Here is a 17574-nt window from a genome sequence, read left to right as displayed (position 1 = left end):
CTCACTAAGACTTTAAATGCCTGTTACTGAACCATGAGTCTGACTTTGTGTTTGAATCTGTCATACCTCGAAATGAATGAGATGCCTCACCGATGAAACCACAGGAGCCGAAAGTGTGACACCATTGTGGAAAGTGTTATGAGCTTCATTTTTCCATATTTTGTCTCTAAGGAGCCAGACTCGTATTTTTTCAAGTGGTCTCAAGCAACAGTTCTGCAGGCTTTCTGAAAGGCTTTCACTCACTTTCAGCCCAGTGCTTCTACCTGACATTTTTAGAGGATTTTTTTTTGTTTGTTAAGCCACTTAACTCTGACCTGTGAATGATTCAAGCATAAAAACAGCACCTTACAACCTGAGGGATGAACCTATTTGTATCTACACACAACTTGGCAAAGAACCAGTTTTAAATTGTATCTAGGCTTCAGTCTATGAAAAATGGCAAAGATAACACTGACAGAAATAAAATTCTTTTTTTTATACCAACAAAGTGGTTCCACAGGAGATGAACACCATCTGAAAGTCATATCCTTAAGAAAGGGGGGGAAAAGACCTAGGAGGTGCATCGGGCCCTTCAGCTTCAGTGAACAGCAGGTAGATCATCAGAAATGGTCTCAGAGGGACGGTGGCTGTTAAAAGGCCATTCCTAAGTAAAGGAAACAAGGAGAAAAGGCTGGGGAATGTCAAGTTACACAAGAACAGGACAGAAAATCAGTGGCAACAGGTCTTATGAACTTTGAAAATTTAGCTTCAAATTGCCATCTATAAATGCAGGAGAGTGATCGCTGGAGGCTCTGTCACGGTTGGGGCCATTTTAGCAAGTGGCTGAGATATATTGTCAAAATTGATGGCATTATGAAAACAAAGTTCTTTCAGAGTTTGGACCACCATGCAAATACCATCTGGAAATCATCTGGTTGGCAACAGCTTCATTTTTTATCATGACAATGATCCCAAATGCGCTGCCAGTGCAGTAAAAGCATACCTGGATAGAAAAATGCAGAGTAGAACACGTTTAGCCATGGATTGGCATGCAGTAATTTCCCTAACGTATAAAAGTGGGAACTGAGAATTAATGTGGGGGTGGGGGTGGGGGTATTGGTTTCCTTTGAGCAAAGATGTGCTGGCATTTCGTAGTTTAGGTGATTTCAATAATAATAAAAAAAATAAAGCTTTCACCAACTGTGAGCGTAAAGGCCAAATAAAAGTTTGAGAACATTTACCCACTCATCACAGTGACAGCACTGTGTCTCAGTGAGACTTCACAGGCAGGTCTTGTGATCAAAACAGTGCGAGGTATGAAAGGTTAATGTGTGCTCATAAAGCCTTGTTTAATCTTTAAGTTTCCCAGTAAACAATGCATTTCCCTTTAAAAATAGAAGCTTTATCTGTGGGCGTGAGCTACAGTAGTTCCAGAAACCTTAAAAACTGCTATATGACTGTCACAGGACAGAAGTGCTGTGATGTGAAGTCAAGCTCTCAGCTGCTCCTCAGTGGGCGGGTCTTACCTGCACTATAAAAAGCCATGCAAGTTTCAGTGCGAAGTGGAAGTGCGAAATATATGACAGGAAACTGTTGAATCTCTTCCCTATCTGAAGGTTTGTGACTCAAAGATTTGATTTTAAAATCTTTTATGGGCAATTTATTGGTTTAATATCCTCTTTTGTAAGTTTAATTTGAGAGCAAGAAGTTTTCAAAGAAGCGAACGTGAAACTGTAGGTACAGGAGTACATATGATCAAAAAGTCTGACTTGTAAGCTGCGAAGAAATATGCACTTTATCTACTTTTTAATATCACCTTGATGTCAGTTGAAAAGAATTAAAGGGAAAAGGAAAAAGTCACTGTGATGCTCTTCCCTCCAGATGTCGAGGCTCACTCTGTGGTTGTCAGTCGAGGTGTTTGTGTGGGGATTTGCTTCTTGCTCTATCACGTGTCCTGATGGGAGTACTTGCTCAGACATCTCTACCTGCTGCAAGACTGAGTATGGATATGGCTGCTGTCAGTATCCAAAAGTAAGTCTATATTCACACAAATATAACTTTCCATTAGTGTTGTTGCTTTGTTTTGTTTTTTTATTTATTGTTTTGCTTGTTGTTGGTTTTGGAAGTCAGATTGGAAATAAGTCTTATTCACTCTGCAGGCAGTGTGCTGCGCAGACATGGCCCACTGCTGTCCGTTAGGGTATCGCTGTAACCTGGTGACACAGCTGTGTGAGAAACTGGACCAGCCGTGGCTGAGCATTCCCATGGTGAAGAAGGACGCTGCACAGAAACTCACATACCCTTTCCTCTATAAGCCAGCGCTGCCTTCAGTACCTGCCTTTGTCATCCCTATGTCAGAGGACAAAGAGAGCATGAACGAGGTAGGACACACTGCGCTTACAACATTTAAAGGCTGCCTGTCGCTTTAACTCCTCACTTTGTTGAAAAGAAGCGATGTTACACAAAGAATCAAGGAGTTAATAAATAAAGCAATAACGCAGGATCACATGAGTTCACCAGTCACATGAATGTGATGACAGCTGTGGGTTTGCTCACTTATATTGCAAGACTGCTGTAATCATTTTATATGTGACAAGAAAAGAAGTGCACGTGCATCAGCTGTTTCTCACCACGATGAGAGCATACCTGGACAGCTGCTGATTTTTGCAACTTTGCATCCTTTAGCTCTGTGTAGTTTTCCTCGTGGGTTTCAGAAATACTGCTGCTCCTTAGATGGCCAAGTAAAGTAAAAAAAAAATCCTGGTTTAACTTGATTAATTAAATACAAAAAGAAACCAGTTTTTTTAAGGACTTTTAGATAAAATCACACACACGCTCACATACACACAGAAAAAGTTCAGTTCCTTGGAGTTGTTAGTCTGCTTGCACACTCTGTTTATCGGTTCCTCTTGTCAGAGGAGGACAACAGTGGCACAGTCTTGGACGTGGATATTACTTTGATTTTTATTGCTTAAAAGGACAAGATTGCAATGGTAAGGTGCAAAGTGCATACAGGACAGAAACAACTGCATCGTGCTGCTGAAGCAACTTTGCAAGCACCTGCAAACATTTGACCCACAGCATGCAGTCAGTTTTCGCAAATGTAATGTCTTTGATATGCTACGATGTATAATAAATTTGTATCAATTCCCATCCCTACATACAAAGTGTACATTGAGTGACAGCTCAGATAGACTTTATCCCCCATTTAAGAGAATTGATGAATGGACTCATTTTTGGATAAGAGGAACAGGCTAATAGTTAGGTTGTCCTTCCCGTTTTGCAGATACCAGAACCAGCTCTAACACACGTCGGCTCCCCTGAGGCTCAAGTCATTCGTTGTGATTCCCTACATTACTGCCAGGGGGGGATGTCTTGCTGCCAGGCATCCTCAGGCCAGTGGAACTGCTGTCCCTACCCACTGGTAAGGATTGTACATAAATCCCAGAAATGCCATCACCTCTTGCTGGAATAAGGTTGGTGTTTTGTTCTAACACAAACACTTTTGACTGATTTCAGGGCCAGTGTTGTGCAGATGGTCTGCACTGCTGTGAGTATGGATACACCTGCGAGGCCTCCTCCTTGAAATGCAGAAATTCTTACTCTTGAGATTTCTCGGGGCTGCACAAATAATGTTGAATATATATATATATTTTTTTTCTTTTTTTAATTTTTAAAATTTTTTAAACTATTTTACTTCAAGATTTGTCAAGATTTTGCTGAAAATTGTTAGACACACTGCCTCATCTGAGATAGAAGCCGATCAGCTTCACAAGAAGACAGCAAGTGGGTAATTGATGTTATATCCACGTAAGATTACTTTAAGTATCTGTTGACTGTTTTGTGTTTAAATTGATACTTCTGCGTCACTGGACAGTCACCATTTAACTTCTGGTTTTTTTTCTTCTCACCATTTAACTTCACAAATTAGCTTCACAAGATTTCCTGCAACCATTTATTTCCACTGCGGTCATGTTGAAAATGTCTAATGTCTGGATTCTTTTCATAAACTGAAAAATCAAAGGCTTTTCTGCTGTTTTCAAGTCAAATTTTTGTATTGAAAGTTTAAAACATGAGAACATTTCCAAATAAAAATGATAGAAATGTGAGTTTTCATGCCGCAAAATGTTGGTGTGTTGGTGTGACCGGTTGCAAGGTCACACTGCCACATAAAGAAGTGGATGACTGGAAGGTGAAAGCTTTTTTAAAAAAAAGTATTTATTTTTGTGTGTTTTATTCTTTCTTTTACTTTGTTTGTCTCCTATCTGACCAACTGGATATAGCAGCAGACATGCTGAGTTTGCTGCAAATCAGGCACCACAGCCGGGTTTCTGCAGGTGGCAGCAGATTTAGAATTATGGAGAAATCAAGAAGAAGCTGATGGTGCAACACCGTTAGATGAGGAAAGACAGTAACACAATAGTGTTGGAGGAGGAATGGTAAAGTTATGGTAAAAAAAAAAAAAAAAGGGAAGTGAAACAAAGACAGGCTCCATTTTACAGCCAACACTCAAACACATGTCAAAAGGAAGAAGTGTGGCAATAACCAGTAAAGACTGGGTCTATATGGAGAGAAAGGTCTTACAAAGTGTAAACTAAGATTTCCAGTGTGCAGTGATTTGTGTGCATTTTTTTTTGTGTGAGAGAGTCATAGATTTTTATTATGAGCTTGGATCAAAATATAAAGACATTAAAACAGTGCTTGGCTGTAGACACAGTTTTAATATAAGTTAAACTTAGTTAAGTTAAATGAAGTAGGGTTGGTTTGCTCTTAAAATAATGACATTTGTGTATATATTGCTTACACAAGATTAATAAAACATTAACACCATAATTGGCTTTCTTTTCCTTCAGAAACACACCAAACAATATCATATTTAAGGTAAATGGGGTAATTTGAATCCCACTCGATTGAAGCCAGGCATGAAAATCCAACCAAATGATTTGCATAAAATTGCACAAAAAAATAGATGGTCCAAATCCAGTGCACACACATTTACAAAGCAATTAGAGTTTAGCTTCAGAAATCTGAGGATTTTCTCTTCCAAAAACTTTCTGTACATGTAAATGTCTCACATTCATCTGGCTGCCTTACAAAACCTTAAATATGTGCGCACGGATCGCCACATCTGGTTTTGAGAATTTCAGACTGCCAGCTTTGCACAGATCCACAAACGTAGGCTGCCTTCATGTCCCAGTGTAAAACCGGGACATCTGAGCTTCCTCTTCCTCCTCCTTTTAATGTATGTTTTTAAAGTAGGCATTTCGTTTATCTTAAAAAAACAGAATAAGACACCTCTCCAACAGAAAACATAGATTTAACAACTAAAGGCATTACACAGTAGGGATACAAATAACATCCAGTAAGGGAATATATGGTTTAAATAAACTGCTACGACTTAGTGAATTATTCAGGATTAGTCATTAGCTAACATTAGTGTTAGCCTGCTATTACCAGAGAATGGTAAGATTAGCATCAACGTCTTATTCCACATTACATGGATTATATCTATATTTAAAATATACAGAGATTAGTTGGCATACACTCACTCCAGAGGGCGACAGAGTGATGCACAACCACGGTGATCCCTCTATCTGCAGATGTGCACTGACTTTTGAAAGCAAAACAAACAAACAAAAAAAGTGAGGAAGTGAGAGTGATTTTACCTGTTTTAGACATTTGTACGTTTTTTCAAGGAGTAAACTATCTGATTCGTGAAGCTGAACTTGAAAAATTGTGCATAAATACCGCACCAGTCTCGTAACACTTTCGAGGCACGTTTCTCTCTATAGGTCTGTGTGTACTCAGTTATGTGTTGGCAGTAGTTTGCGAGCACCTGAACAGAAACTGTGGATCAGGATTTAATGAAATGCAACAACTTATAACACAAAGAGAAGCCTCATGAAAGGAGAACTGAAGCACAAGTTACAATGTTTTGTATCGTGGTCGTGAGCGAGGGTTAGTATAGTTCGCTAGAACTGGAAGTAACTAAAAGTAGCTAACAAAAACTATATTTTGTTTATATATATATGTGTGTGTGTGTGTGTGTGGAGAGAGCGGATGAGAAACATCTTACACTTTGCTAATATGGGCACATTTTTTAACACGTGAAACAATTAATATTGTAAGTGAGAGTGCAGTTAGAACAAGATAACTTGCAGAAGGGGTACTTCTTACTTTTATTTTGTTATTATTTTACAAGCAATTTTAATTGAGTGCGAGGTGTCTTTGAGTGTTTTGAAAGTCTAAAAATAAACTCTTCTTCTTATTATTTATTTTTTACTTTTATACTTTAAGTACATTTACAAGTGTATACTTTTTCACTTTTACTTGCATAAATAAGTTGAATAAGTACTTCAGTGTCTCAGTCACAGGACACAGGGGTGTCACGTGAAGTGAAACTTTCATTTTTGTGCAGTGGGAGTGTCTGACCTCTAATATAAAGAGCAGTGTTTGATACCACAGAAGGGAAATAGTGAAAGGCATCACAGGAAGCTGTTGAATTTCTTCACTATCTAAAGGTAAAGGTTACAAAAAAGTTTACTTCTTCTACGGTGAATTATGCTTTTGTGTTAGTGTTACATTAAAGTTACAAAGTCTGACCTTGATACTCCAAAGAGACAAAATCTACAGTCATTTTGCTACTGTCTTCCAGATGTTGACGATCACTCTGTGTTTGTCATTCGGTGTGTTTCTGTGGGGATTTGCTTCATGCTCTATCGCATGTCCTGATGTGAGTACTTCCCCAAACAACGCCACCTGCTGCAAGGCTAAAATCAGCTTTGGCTGCTGTCCTCATGCACATAAAAGTCAGAAACTTTCCACCAGTGCAGTAACTTGATTGTTGGTTGTTAAAAGTTCTGCTGGTCTTACTTTGCAGGCCATGTGCTGCGCCGACCTGCTCCACTGCTGCCCTTCAGGATATCGCTGTAACCTGGTTACCATGAATTGTGAGAAATTAGACCAGCCGTGGCTGACCATACCCATGGTGAAGAAGGAGGCTGCGGAGAAACCAAACACCCCTGAACTGCCTGGAACTCCACTCCAGGAGCTTAAAGAGAGCCACGTCCCAGATCAAATAAAGAAATCAATGGTCCACTGTGACAGTTACACCTACTGTCCTGATGGCACTACTTGCTGCAGACACCCACAAGGAGGCTGGACCTGTTGTCCCTACTCTCCTGTGAGTCAGCCTAAACACTCTTGTGCAATAAGACATATGATTGTAATAAAATTCCTTTTAGCTTCCACTGCCATGAAACAAGTTTGCAGCTATGATAATTATTCTTTTGAGAGACTAAAAGTGTTTCTTGCAGGGCAAATGTTGTCTGGATGGCTACCACTGCTGTCCAATTGGATTTGACTGTGACCGAACCTACCAGCACTGTGTGAGGGAAAAACTCACATATCCTTTCCTCCGCAAGCCAGCACTACCTTCAGGACCTGCGTCCTTCATCCCATCTTCAGAGGAAGACGACAATTAGAAGAAGGTAGGAAACGCCACACTCTAACCACCTTCACATGTGGAGAACATCCTGGGATAATTTCACTCACTGTTCAGATCAAATTTCAAGGCTACATTTTAGACTTTCTTTGTTTACTGGTGTTATATCAAATGATGGCGTGCACATCTGATCACCAACCAGGATTGAACAACAGCTAAATATACTGATAGTTGTGGGTTTGATCATTTATGTTGACAGACTACTGTGACATGATGAACCTGCTCTAACCAGCTGTTTCTTGTCCTGATGAGGTCATAGAGTATTATTACCAAATTTGGATCTTTCAGCTCTGCGTAGTATTTCTGCATCGTTTTGCAGCCTTGAAAGATTCCTATAAATCCAAAGTATGCTGGCTTCCCAAAACACACAGCAGACAAGCTAATTCAGCTACTAGCCTGCAAGCATAGTGAAGCATGTAGCAGCCCAAGGACCAGAAATCACAGCTTGTTTCTGTGGCCCCTTAGTGGCCAAATAGAAAACTTAGGGCACAGGTGTCGAACTCCTGGCCTTGAGGGCCAGAGTCCTGTAGGTTTTAGATGTGTCCTTGATCCAACACAGCTGTTTTAAATGGCTAAATTACCTCCACAACATGTCTCGAAGTTCTCCAGATGCCTGGTAATGAACTAATCATTTGATTCAGGTGTGTTGACCCAGGGTGAGATCTAAAACCTGCAGGACACCGGCCCTCGAGGCCTGGAGTTCGACACCCCTGACTTAGGGAGAAACTTAGTGAGATGACTATAATATGTTGTTCTAACACAAAGACTTGCACTAATTTCAGGCCCACTGGAGAAAGAGTCACCAGTCATCTCCACAGACCAGCTAAGCAAACTTTTCACTGAGGTCATCATGTGTTGAAAATGCCTAATCCCTATTGTAGAAATAGGGAAATCATTAATGATTTCAAGCTAATCTCAAATCATCTTATCGATTGTTTTTTAAATAATGAAAATGTGTTTTTCATCTATTCCATTCTCCTATACTGCCTATGTGACTGAGTGTCAGTGAATATAGACCAGTATGATGTTACGATGGTGAGGTGAAAATGTTTTGATTTGTTTTATGATTTTTTCCCATTCCTTTGTATACTTTTGTCCAGCTTCACCAATAAAAAAATCATAGCGTCTTCTTCCCAGCTGTGTCATGCAGTCATTTATTTATCATCTTTTCACGTCACAGTTTGAGTGCCCATGAACACCTCAGCCTGCCCAATACCAGCCCAGCATAATGCATTTGTGCCGTTACGGGTGCATGTCTGATGCAAGGGCGTGAACACCTTTCTCATATCACCACTCTGAAGACCGATGGGCGTTGTCAACAGGTTTACTGACATTCAAAAGGGTAAAACTAAAAACAAGACAAAAAATACAGTCAAGACATACATAAGCGTAGCATAACATACATTTATACACCGCAGTACTAATACACAGCATACGTCTAATTATATAAACTTTTATACAACTACTGAGGCCATCTCAGACGACCTCCGACATCGCGGATAGCTAGCTTAGCACCGAGATTAGCTTTACGGTCAAATACTGCGCTAGCGGCAACATAATGTACAAAAACAAGTTGTAATTTAACTAAGTACATACCGGCGATACAACCGTAAACCAAAGATGTAGACAGTAAATTTTCCGACAGGACACCATAAGCCGTGTGCCGATATGTCTCGCTTTCTTTCGCTCGCTTCCTTTCCTTGAGCTGACTTCCTGTTCAATAAAGTTGTTTCAAAACAAACCATTTCTACGGTGCATTACTTGAAACGACCACAGAGGGCGCTAAAAACACATAACTAACAACGTACTGGGAATAATATTTTAGTGATACAGAACACTCCCCGCCTGGCGTGAATAAACGCCACGATTAAACGTTGAAGAAAACAACACGTTAAGAAGGCACCAAGGGTACGATCTCTGAGATAGGTCTGGTCAACACCTTTGTACCATCTGATTTAACTACCTTAATTTCCACGGTACGTATTTTACCATCTTTACTTGGGAACACCTTAGTTATGAGACCAAGAGGCCACTCATTTCTTGGCACTCGACTGTCTTTGAGTACCACAACATTTCCTAAGCTCACGTTAGGCTGGCTAGACTGCCATTTGCGGCGTGGCTGTAGGGTAGGGAGAAACTCTTTCCTCCATTTGTCCCAGAAGATGTTCGACAGGTGCTGAACCTGGCGCCACTGATGTTTGTAGAGGTCTGATGCTGTGAATTTTTCAGCTGGAGCCTGAAGGGGTGCTACCTTTTGAGTCAGGAGAACAGCTGGAGTCAAGATAAAGGGGTCACTTGGGTCTGATGAAACCGAGACGAGGGGTCTACAGTTTATGATAGCAGCCACCTCTTTTATTCTGGTTGACGCTTCCTCTTGTACGTCGTGAAGACACAAACCACGGACCAAACACATCTAAGCCCACATTCGTGAACGGGGGATCCGTTGTGAGACGGTCTGGAGGGAGGTTTGACATTTTCTGTGTGCTCAAAGGAGCACGAAGTCTTTTGCAGGTAACACAATGATAGATGATTGTGCTCACTTTTCTTTTACCGCCCACTATCCACCATCCTGCGGAGCGAACGGCTCCTTCTGTGAAAAGGCGACCTTGATGCTGGGTCTGCTCGTGGTAGTGCTTTATGAGAAGCGCTGCAACATGGTGGTGGCCAGGAACTATGAGAGGGTTTTTCTCACCTTGGCTAATGTTTGAGTCTCTGATGCGACCACCTACTCTAAGGAGTCCTTCTTTGTCCAGATAGGGGTCTAAGGTTTTGAGATGACTGGTTTTGGGTAGTTTTCCATGTTTTTGCACACACTTGATTTCTTCAGCATACACGTCCTGCTGTACTGCTCGAATGACAAGGTTCTGAGCTTGCTTTAACTCATCCACAGTAAGTCCCGTTTCACAGTAATGCCAGCCGTTACAGTGATTGGCTTTGCCTGGTGGTGATTTGAAGTTGTGGATGACATGTATTAGTCTAGAAAGAGCACGTGTGAGGGATTTCCAGGTAGAAAACTTGGTGAATCTGTCTGAGCCCAGTTCTTTAGTTGAGGCTGTTGTTTTGAGTGCGGTTACCTGAGGTCTTACATCTGCGTCCATGTTGGGTTCTACAAGGTCATAGGAGTCATTTGGAGAATTCTGAATCTGATGTAAAAGGTCAGGGCCGGTGAGCCAGTTACTAAGCGGCAGCTGGAATGCAGGAACAGAACGAGTGGCGTGATCTGCAGGGTTCTGACTGCTAGCTACATAGTGCCACTGGCATGGCTGAGAAGATCTGCGGATTCTAGTCACACGATTACTGACATAGACATAAAATCTTCTAGACTCGTTGTAGATGTAACCTAGGACTACTTTACTGTCTGTGTAGAAAGTAGTGTGATCTAGTTTACAGTCAAGTTCATCTGAGATAAGATCTGCGAGCTCAACCGCTAAAACGGCAGCACTAAGCTCTAATCTTGGAATAGTCTGATCTGGGCGTGGTGCTAGCTTAGCCTTACCCATTACAAAGCCTACTTGACTGTGTCCTTCTGCATCTGTCACTTTTAAATAGGCCACTGCAGCTATGGCTTTGGTAGATGCGTCTGAAAAAACACACAACTCTTTTTTCACGGCTGTTGAAGGGGAAATGTCTGTGTATGCTCTGGGAATGGTCATGTTAGGCAAGTCTTTGAGTGAGTCTTTCCACTGTGTCCAAGACTCTTCCATTTCGGGAGGGAGTGGAGCATCCCAGTCCCCATTTTCAGCTGTAAGTTCGCGTAGAATCGACTTCCCCTGTATGGTGACTGGTGCTACAAAACCCAGCGGATCATAGAGACTGTTTATTGTTGATAGAACACCTCGTCTGGTAAAGGGTTTTGACTCATCAGATACTTCAAAGGTGAAGCGGTCTTTACTTAGGTCCCAGAGGAGACCTAGGCTACGCTGCATGGGCACCGAATCACTTTCGAAGTCCAGGTTTTTTAGATTTTTGGCATGATCTTAGTAAGTAAGTAAGTAAGTAAGTAAGTAAGTAAAATTTATTTATATAGCACATTTCACAGATAAAAATCACAAAGTGCTTTACAGTAAGATCAGACATACAAGTAAAAATTAATTAAATTAATTAAAAGCCCGTTTGTATAAAAATGTCTTCAGCTGCTTTTTAAAGGAGTCAGTAGAGTCTAGACAGCGTAAAGACAACGGCAGAGAGTTCCACAGCCTAGGTGCCAGTGCCTGAAAAGCTCGATCCCCACGTGTTTTAAATCTAGTACGTGGGACCACCAGTAGCCTCTGACCTGAAGACCTAAGTGCTCGGGATGAAGCATGAGGTTTCAACAGGTCAGAGATATACTGGGGAGCTTCACCATGCAGAGCTCTAAAAGTTACAACTAAAATTTTAAAATGAACCCTAAAATTTACAGGCAACCAATGAAGAGAAGCCAGAACTGGAGTAATGTGTGACCTCTTGTTTGTACCAGTTAAAAGTCTTGCCGCTGCATTCTGTACAGACTGAAGGCGATCCAGAGCTGATTTGTTAAGACACGTAAAAAGACCGTTACAATAATCCAATCTTGAGTCGGGAATGCCTCTAGTACTTCCTTCCTGTTTGCTGCTATTTTATGCAGTCTTAAGTTTGAGTTTGCAAGTGCGTCTCGGGTTCTTTGGAGTAGAGATATGGCTTTTTCAACAGTAGGTAGAGATTTGAGTCCGTCATCAACGTAGAAGTCACGCATGACAAACTGCTTCACATCTGCATCGCAGTCCGGTTCAACGCGTTGGACAGACTGGTGCAGGCCATATATGGCTACTGCTGGCGATGGGCTGTTCCCAAAGACGTGGACCGTCATTCTGTACTCCACAACTTCTTTGGAAATGTCGTTGTCACGGAACCACAAGAAGCGTAAGTAGTTCCTGTCTTGCTCTCGCACGTTGAAACAGTAAAACATCTGTTCGATGTCTGCTGTGAAGGCAACGGCTTCTTTTCTGAAGCGTATTAGGACCCCAAGCAATGAGTTATTAAAATCTGGTCCTGTTAACAGAACGTCATTCAGGGATACGCCTTCATACTTGGCGCTGCTGTCGAAGACGACCCTGATCTGCGTGGGTTTACGGGGATGGTAGACACCGAATAATGGCAGATACCAACATTCCTCATCCTCTTTTAGTGTAGGGGCGATCTCTGCATGTTTGTTTTGGAATATTTTGTCCATGAAGGTGATGAAATGTTCCTTCATCTCTTTCTTCTTTTCAAAGGTGCGAAGAAGAGACATTAGGCGATTCAGGGCCTGTGGTCTGTTGTTAGGGAGCTTTCGGCGTGGATTTTTAAATGGTAAAGGAGCTGTCCAACTGTTATCTGTGTCTTTTGTTAGTCCTTCCTCCATTATTTTTAAGAAGGCATTGTCCTGGATGGAAGGTGAGATGTAGTTGTCATTTCTGGTTTGTTTGAACACATTACATCCTAAATGATCAGGTTCACAAGCACTGTCTGCCAGCTGGGAGCTGAAGTTGAGTGGAACTTGTATCCCACAATGTTTCTCTTTTATGTTGAAAACATTAGGACATGGCTCGAATGCTGTGGGACGTCCCCTTTCAGTTGCATTTGTGAACAGAGTCCTTACTGCAGGAGTTCTGTGGACGTCACCTAAACACACGTTTCCTACTATGACCCATCCTAGGTCCAATTTTTGAGCATAGGGTGCGTTGTTAGGGCCACTTATCTGTTTGCGGACTTTGTGAGCTCTAATGACATCCCGTCCAAGAAGCATTAGTATGGGGGCGTTAGAGTCCAAGGCAGGAATGAGGTGAGCCACTGACTTTAGATGGCTGTGGTGTCTAGCTGCACTGGGTGTGGGGATCTCGTCTCTGTCATTTGGGATATTTTTGCACTCAATTAGGCTAGGCAGTGAGATGTGGACTGAACCATCTAAAGCTGCCACTACATAACCTGTAGCTCTTCTACCCATTGTCTCTTTGGTACCTGCACGTCTTAAGCGAGTAAGGGGAACTAGGGCCGCAGTCATTAAACAACTCGAAGAACTCCGGACGTACTAGTGATCTGTTACTTTGTTCATCATGGATGGCATAAAGCCTTACTGCTTGATGTGGGTGGCCTGCTGGGTAGACATTCACGAGACAGATTTTAGAACATGAAGTGCCTGCTTCATTCACACCACAAACCTGAGTGCATTTAGAAGTGATCTCCTCTGATTCAGTGGTGTCAGGCTCCCCGCCATGCTCTGCTGCTGGTTCGGTTTCTTTTAGCCAGGGAGCTGGTCCTGGGTGGAGAGCCGTGCAGTGCTTCTCATCGTTGCACTCGGAACACTGTACCTTGGCTTTACAGTTCTTTGCTATGTGTGAAGATGAAGCACAGCACCTGAAGCAAAAGTCATTTTCTTTTAAGAACGTTTTCCTATCTAACAGTGTTTTCATGCGAAATGCTCTGCACACTGCGAGAGGATGGGCTTTCTTGTGAATTGGACAAATCTTTTCACCATGTACAGTTTTGTTTGGGAACCTCTGTGTGTCTGAACTAGTGCGAGAGATGACATCAGTTTTGTGCACAGAAATCTCTTTTTGTCTGTTTGCCCTCCAAGATAGTTTGTCTGGTCTGGGTGCATCAGGTGATGGTGTGAGGTTAAAGCTGGGGTCGTTTCTAGCATCAGCTTCTTGTGCAACAAAGTCTACTAGAACACTAAATGGTGGGAAGGAGACACATTTTGTGCATTTGTAGTTGGCTCCTACCGTAATCCACCTTTCTTGCAGGTAGAAGGGAAGTTTTTGGATGATTGGATTTACTCCTCTTGCTGTATCTAGGAACGCGAGACCAGGGAGGTCTCCTTCAGCTTTAGCGCACTGCACTTCCATGAGCAGGTCACTAAATTTTCTCAGTTTTGCAAAGTCTTTGGATGAGATTTTTGGGAATGCATCAATTCTTTTAAACAGTGCATCCTCGATCACTTCAGCTGAGCCATAACATTGTTCAAGTCTGTCCCATATCATGTTGAGGCCATTGACTGGGTTGTTGATGTGTATGGCTCTGAGTTGTTCTGCATGTTCAGCCGATTCCTTGCCAAGCCATTTTAACATCAAGTCCATTTCTTCACTTGCCGTTAGATCTAACCCGCTTATAGCATTTTCAAATGAGTGTTTCCAAGCTCTGAAGTTTTGGGGCTTGTCATTAAACTGGAGCAGCCCTGTTGCCACTATTTCACGACGAGCAAAGTATCTGATGAAGTCACTCACATTTGATTCTCTAGGCTCTTTGTATAAAGGCCTAGCATCATGGAAGCTAGATGCTGACACCTGATTTGACCAATTGGTACTGTAATTTTTATTAGCATGGGGAGAAGGGGAAATGACTGGAGTTTTTTGGCAACAGTCAGGATCATCTGTTAGACCAATTGGAATTTTTTGTGGGTCATTTTCCTTTTTAGGGCTTGGTGGCTGATCACAGGTGAGCTCTGATTTACTTTGTGTTACATTTTCATTTTGTGATTGTTGAAGAGCAGCATCATTTTCTTTTCTCACAAATGTAGATTGGCCAATGACATACTGTTTAGTTCGTTCTGCTGTTACTGAGGGACAGATGTTGCTGCGCGTTTCTGTCTGTGTGGCAGCAGCTGCTTCTAATGACTCTGCTTCAGCAATGGCTGAAGCTACATCTTTTTCATGCTGTAAATATTCGATGGATGCCTCGACTTTAGCTTTTGCTACTTCTATTTGTGCTTTTTCTACCTTCAAATCCATTTCTTTAGCTGCGAAGCTGAGCCGTGCCTTGGCTGCCTCAGCTTTTGCTCTGGCTTTGGCTGCTGCAGAACCTGTAGAGGAGGCACACGAAGCTTCGGACCGGGTCTTGAGGGATGACGCCTTGCTGGACATGTTGGAGTTGATTAGACGACTGCTGGCTCACTGCTGTATGCCGTGTTGCTCCCAGGCGTAGTAGTGGTCAGCTTCACTCTAGTGTGCGATGACTGCGTTATCTTTGTTCGTGCGGATGTCGCCGTTTTACTGTGCCGTTACGGGTGCATGTCTGATGCAAGGGCGTGAACACCTTTCTCATATCACCACTCTGAAGACCGATGGGCGTTGTCAACAGGTTTACTGACATTCAAAAGGGTAAAACTAAAAACAAGACAAAAAATACAGTCAAGACATACATAAGCGTAGCATAACATACATTTATACACCGCAGTACTAATACACAGCATACGTCTAATTATATAAACTTTTAAACAACTACTGAGGCCATCTCAGACGACCTCCGACATCGCGGATAGCTAGCTTAGCACCGAGATTAGCTTTACGGTCAAATACTGCGCTAGCGGCAACATAATGTACAAAAACAAGTTGTAATTTAACTTTAAGTACATACCGGCGATACAACCGTAAACCAAAGATGTAGACAGTAAATTTTCCGACAGGACACCATAAGCCGTGTGCCGATATGTCTCTCTTTCTTTCGCTCGCTTCCTTTCCTTGAGCTGACTTCCTGTTCAATAAAGTTGTTTCAAAACAAACCATTTCTACGGTGCATTACTTGAAACGACCACAGAGGGCGCTAAAAACACATAACTAACAACGTACTGGGAATAATATTTTAGTGATACAGAACAGCATTACTTGAGGAATAAAGTTGAACAAACCACATATTGATTTTCAAACTCTGTATATCAATGTATGTTTGCATGTTCCAGTATTAAAACAAGAATTGCTGATTTTAGTTTGTGTGCTGGAGGAGGAAAATGGTGGCGCAGTCTACACGGTGGATATGGACGTTACTTTTATTTTTATTGCACAAAAGGAGGACTATTGTGAAGTGGAAACTACATCCAGGCCAGAAACAACTACATTACGCTGCTAACACAACTTCGTCTCTTTGTAAGCACCTGCACAGATAGCATTTTAATGTTAAGCTACGCAAGAACCCAGAGAGATGTTAAAGCTGACAATATGTGTAATACATTAAGTTTTTTGAGTAATGGCTCCAACACTGATTACAACAAAGAGGGGAAATCTACACATACATAAACAAAGCATGCAATTAACTTGCAAAAATTAAATGTTATTGATATATTGTTTAGTGATGGTGGTGACTCAACGAGAAGCCAACGAGAAGCCAATGAGAATTAATAAGAGAATAAAAAAAGGAATTAAATCGATAGGTGATATCTAAATGGAATCAGAGTCGCTAAATTCTTAATTTCAATTTCCATCTGATCAGAACACCACAATTGTTCCAGTTTTTATTGGAAATTATGCAGTTTAATGTCTCACTGCACCCTGAAATGAAAGCCCAGTAAATCAGTAAATCAATTTATAGAGAAAGATGTATTATAAACTTTTGTGTCATCAATGTAGCCACATTTGGCAGATATAACCGCTGAAAACACCCATGACTTTCTACAATAGAAATCAAATGTTCTTCAGAAAGTTCTTCCCATATCTGTTGCAGAAGTTCCCATAAATGTGTGGAACTTGTAGGTTACTTTGTTTTCACTCTTCTGTCCGTTCATCCCAAACCAGCTCGATGGGGTTTAAGTCTGGAGACTGTGCTGAACACTCCATGTTTTCAAGCTTATCATCTTTTATTTTTTCCTGAGGTAGTTCTGGCCTGGCTTGCACTTATGTTTTGTGTCATTATCTTTCTGTAGGATGAACCCCTGACCAACTAGGCGCATACCAGAGGATATTCCATTATGCTGCAGAATGCTGTTGTAGTAGTTTTGGTTCAGGGTACCTCTCACTCTGTACCACCCAAAAAACCCAGACAATTACACTTCCTCCTCCATATTTGATAGTTGATGCCACACACTGTGGAACCATCCTTTCACCTACTCAACAGCATACAAAGATCCTGTGTGATGAACCGAAGATTTCAATTTTTTATTCATCAGTCCATAATAGCTTTTTCCAGTCTTTAGTAGTCCATTGCAGCTCAAAGTCCTATCTTCACAGTTGAAACTGAGACTTGATTACTACGACCACTATTAAGCTGTGCTTGAAGCTGCCTATCACGCAAGCTGTTAACTCTCAGAAACTTCTCCTCTGATTCAGTTGTGGCTTTGGGTCTGCCAGACCTCTTCCTGTCAGAGATTGTCCCAGTTTCTGAGTGCT

General features: G+C 41.7%; 3 protein-coding genes across 3 annotated transcripts; 2 read left to right on the top strand and 1 right to left on the bottom strand.

Annotated features, from left to right (window-relative positions):
• The first annotated feature begins 27 nt into the window (after positions 1–27).
• On the top strand, positions 28–5809 carry LOC146644003 (progranulin-like). The gene is made up of 5 exons (XM_085396873.1): positions 28–1595; positions 1861–2010; positions 2139–2360; positions 3266–3403; positions 3499–5809. The coding sequence occupies exons 2-5, from the start codon at positions 1861–1863 to the stop codon at positions 3586–3588; spliced, it is 600 nt and encodes a 199-aa protein (XP_085252999.1). The 5' UTR covers positions 28–1595; the 3' UTR covers positions 3589–5809.
• A 595-nt stretch (positions 5810–6404) lies between these two features.
• Positions 6405–8599, top strand: LOC146644002 (progranulin-like). Its single transcript, XM_085396874.1, has 5 exons — positions 6405–6500; positions 6635–6712; positions 6860–7162; positions 7296–7469; positions 8266–8599. Exons 2-4 carry the CDS (start codon positions 6635–6637, stop codon positions 7461–7463), a joined length of 549 nt encoding a protein of 182 aa, XP_085253000.1. The 5' UTR covers positions 6405–6500; the 3' UTR covers positions 7464–7469; positions 8266–8599.
• A 457-nt stretch (positions 8600–9056) lies between these two features.
• LOC146644001 (uncharacterized) lies at positions 9057–16055 on the bottom strand. Its single transcript, XM_085396866.1, has 2 exons — positions 15833–16055; positions 9057–15582 (listed from the first exon to the last, which is right to left on the bottom strand). Exon 2 carries the CDS (start codon positions 15337–15339, stop codon positions 13417–13419), a length of 1923 nt encoding a protein of 640 aa, XP_085252992.1. The 5' UTR covers positions 15340–15582; positions 15833–16055; the 3' UTR covers positions 9057–13416.
• Positions 16056–17574: the final 1519 nt, after the last annotated feature.

This window comes from Rhamphochromis longiceps, linkage group LG22 (genome assembly GCF_057381845.1).
Source record: "Rhamphochromis longiceps isolate RC_006_pf linkage group LG22, R_longiceps_female_GT1.1, whole genome shotgun sequence".
In the NCBI taxonomy this organism is placed as follows: Eukaryota; Metazoa; Chordata; class Actinopteri; order Cichliformes; family Cichlidae; genus Rhamphochromis; species Rhamphochromis longiceps.
The sequence above is the reverse complement of the archived record's forward strand: the minus strand, read 5'-3'. Positions and strand labels throughout refer to the sequence as shown.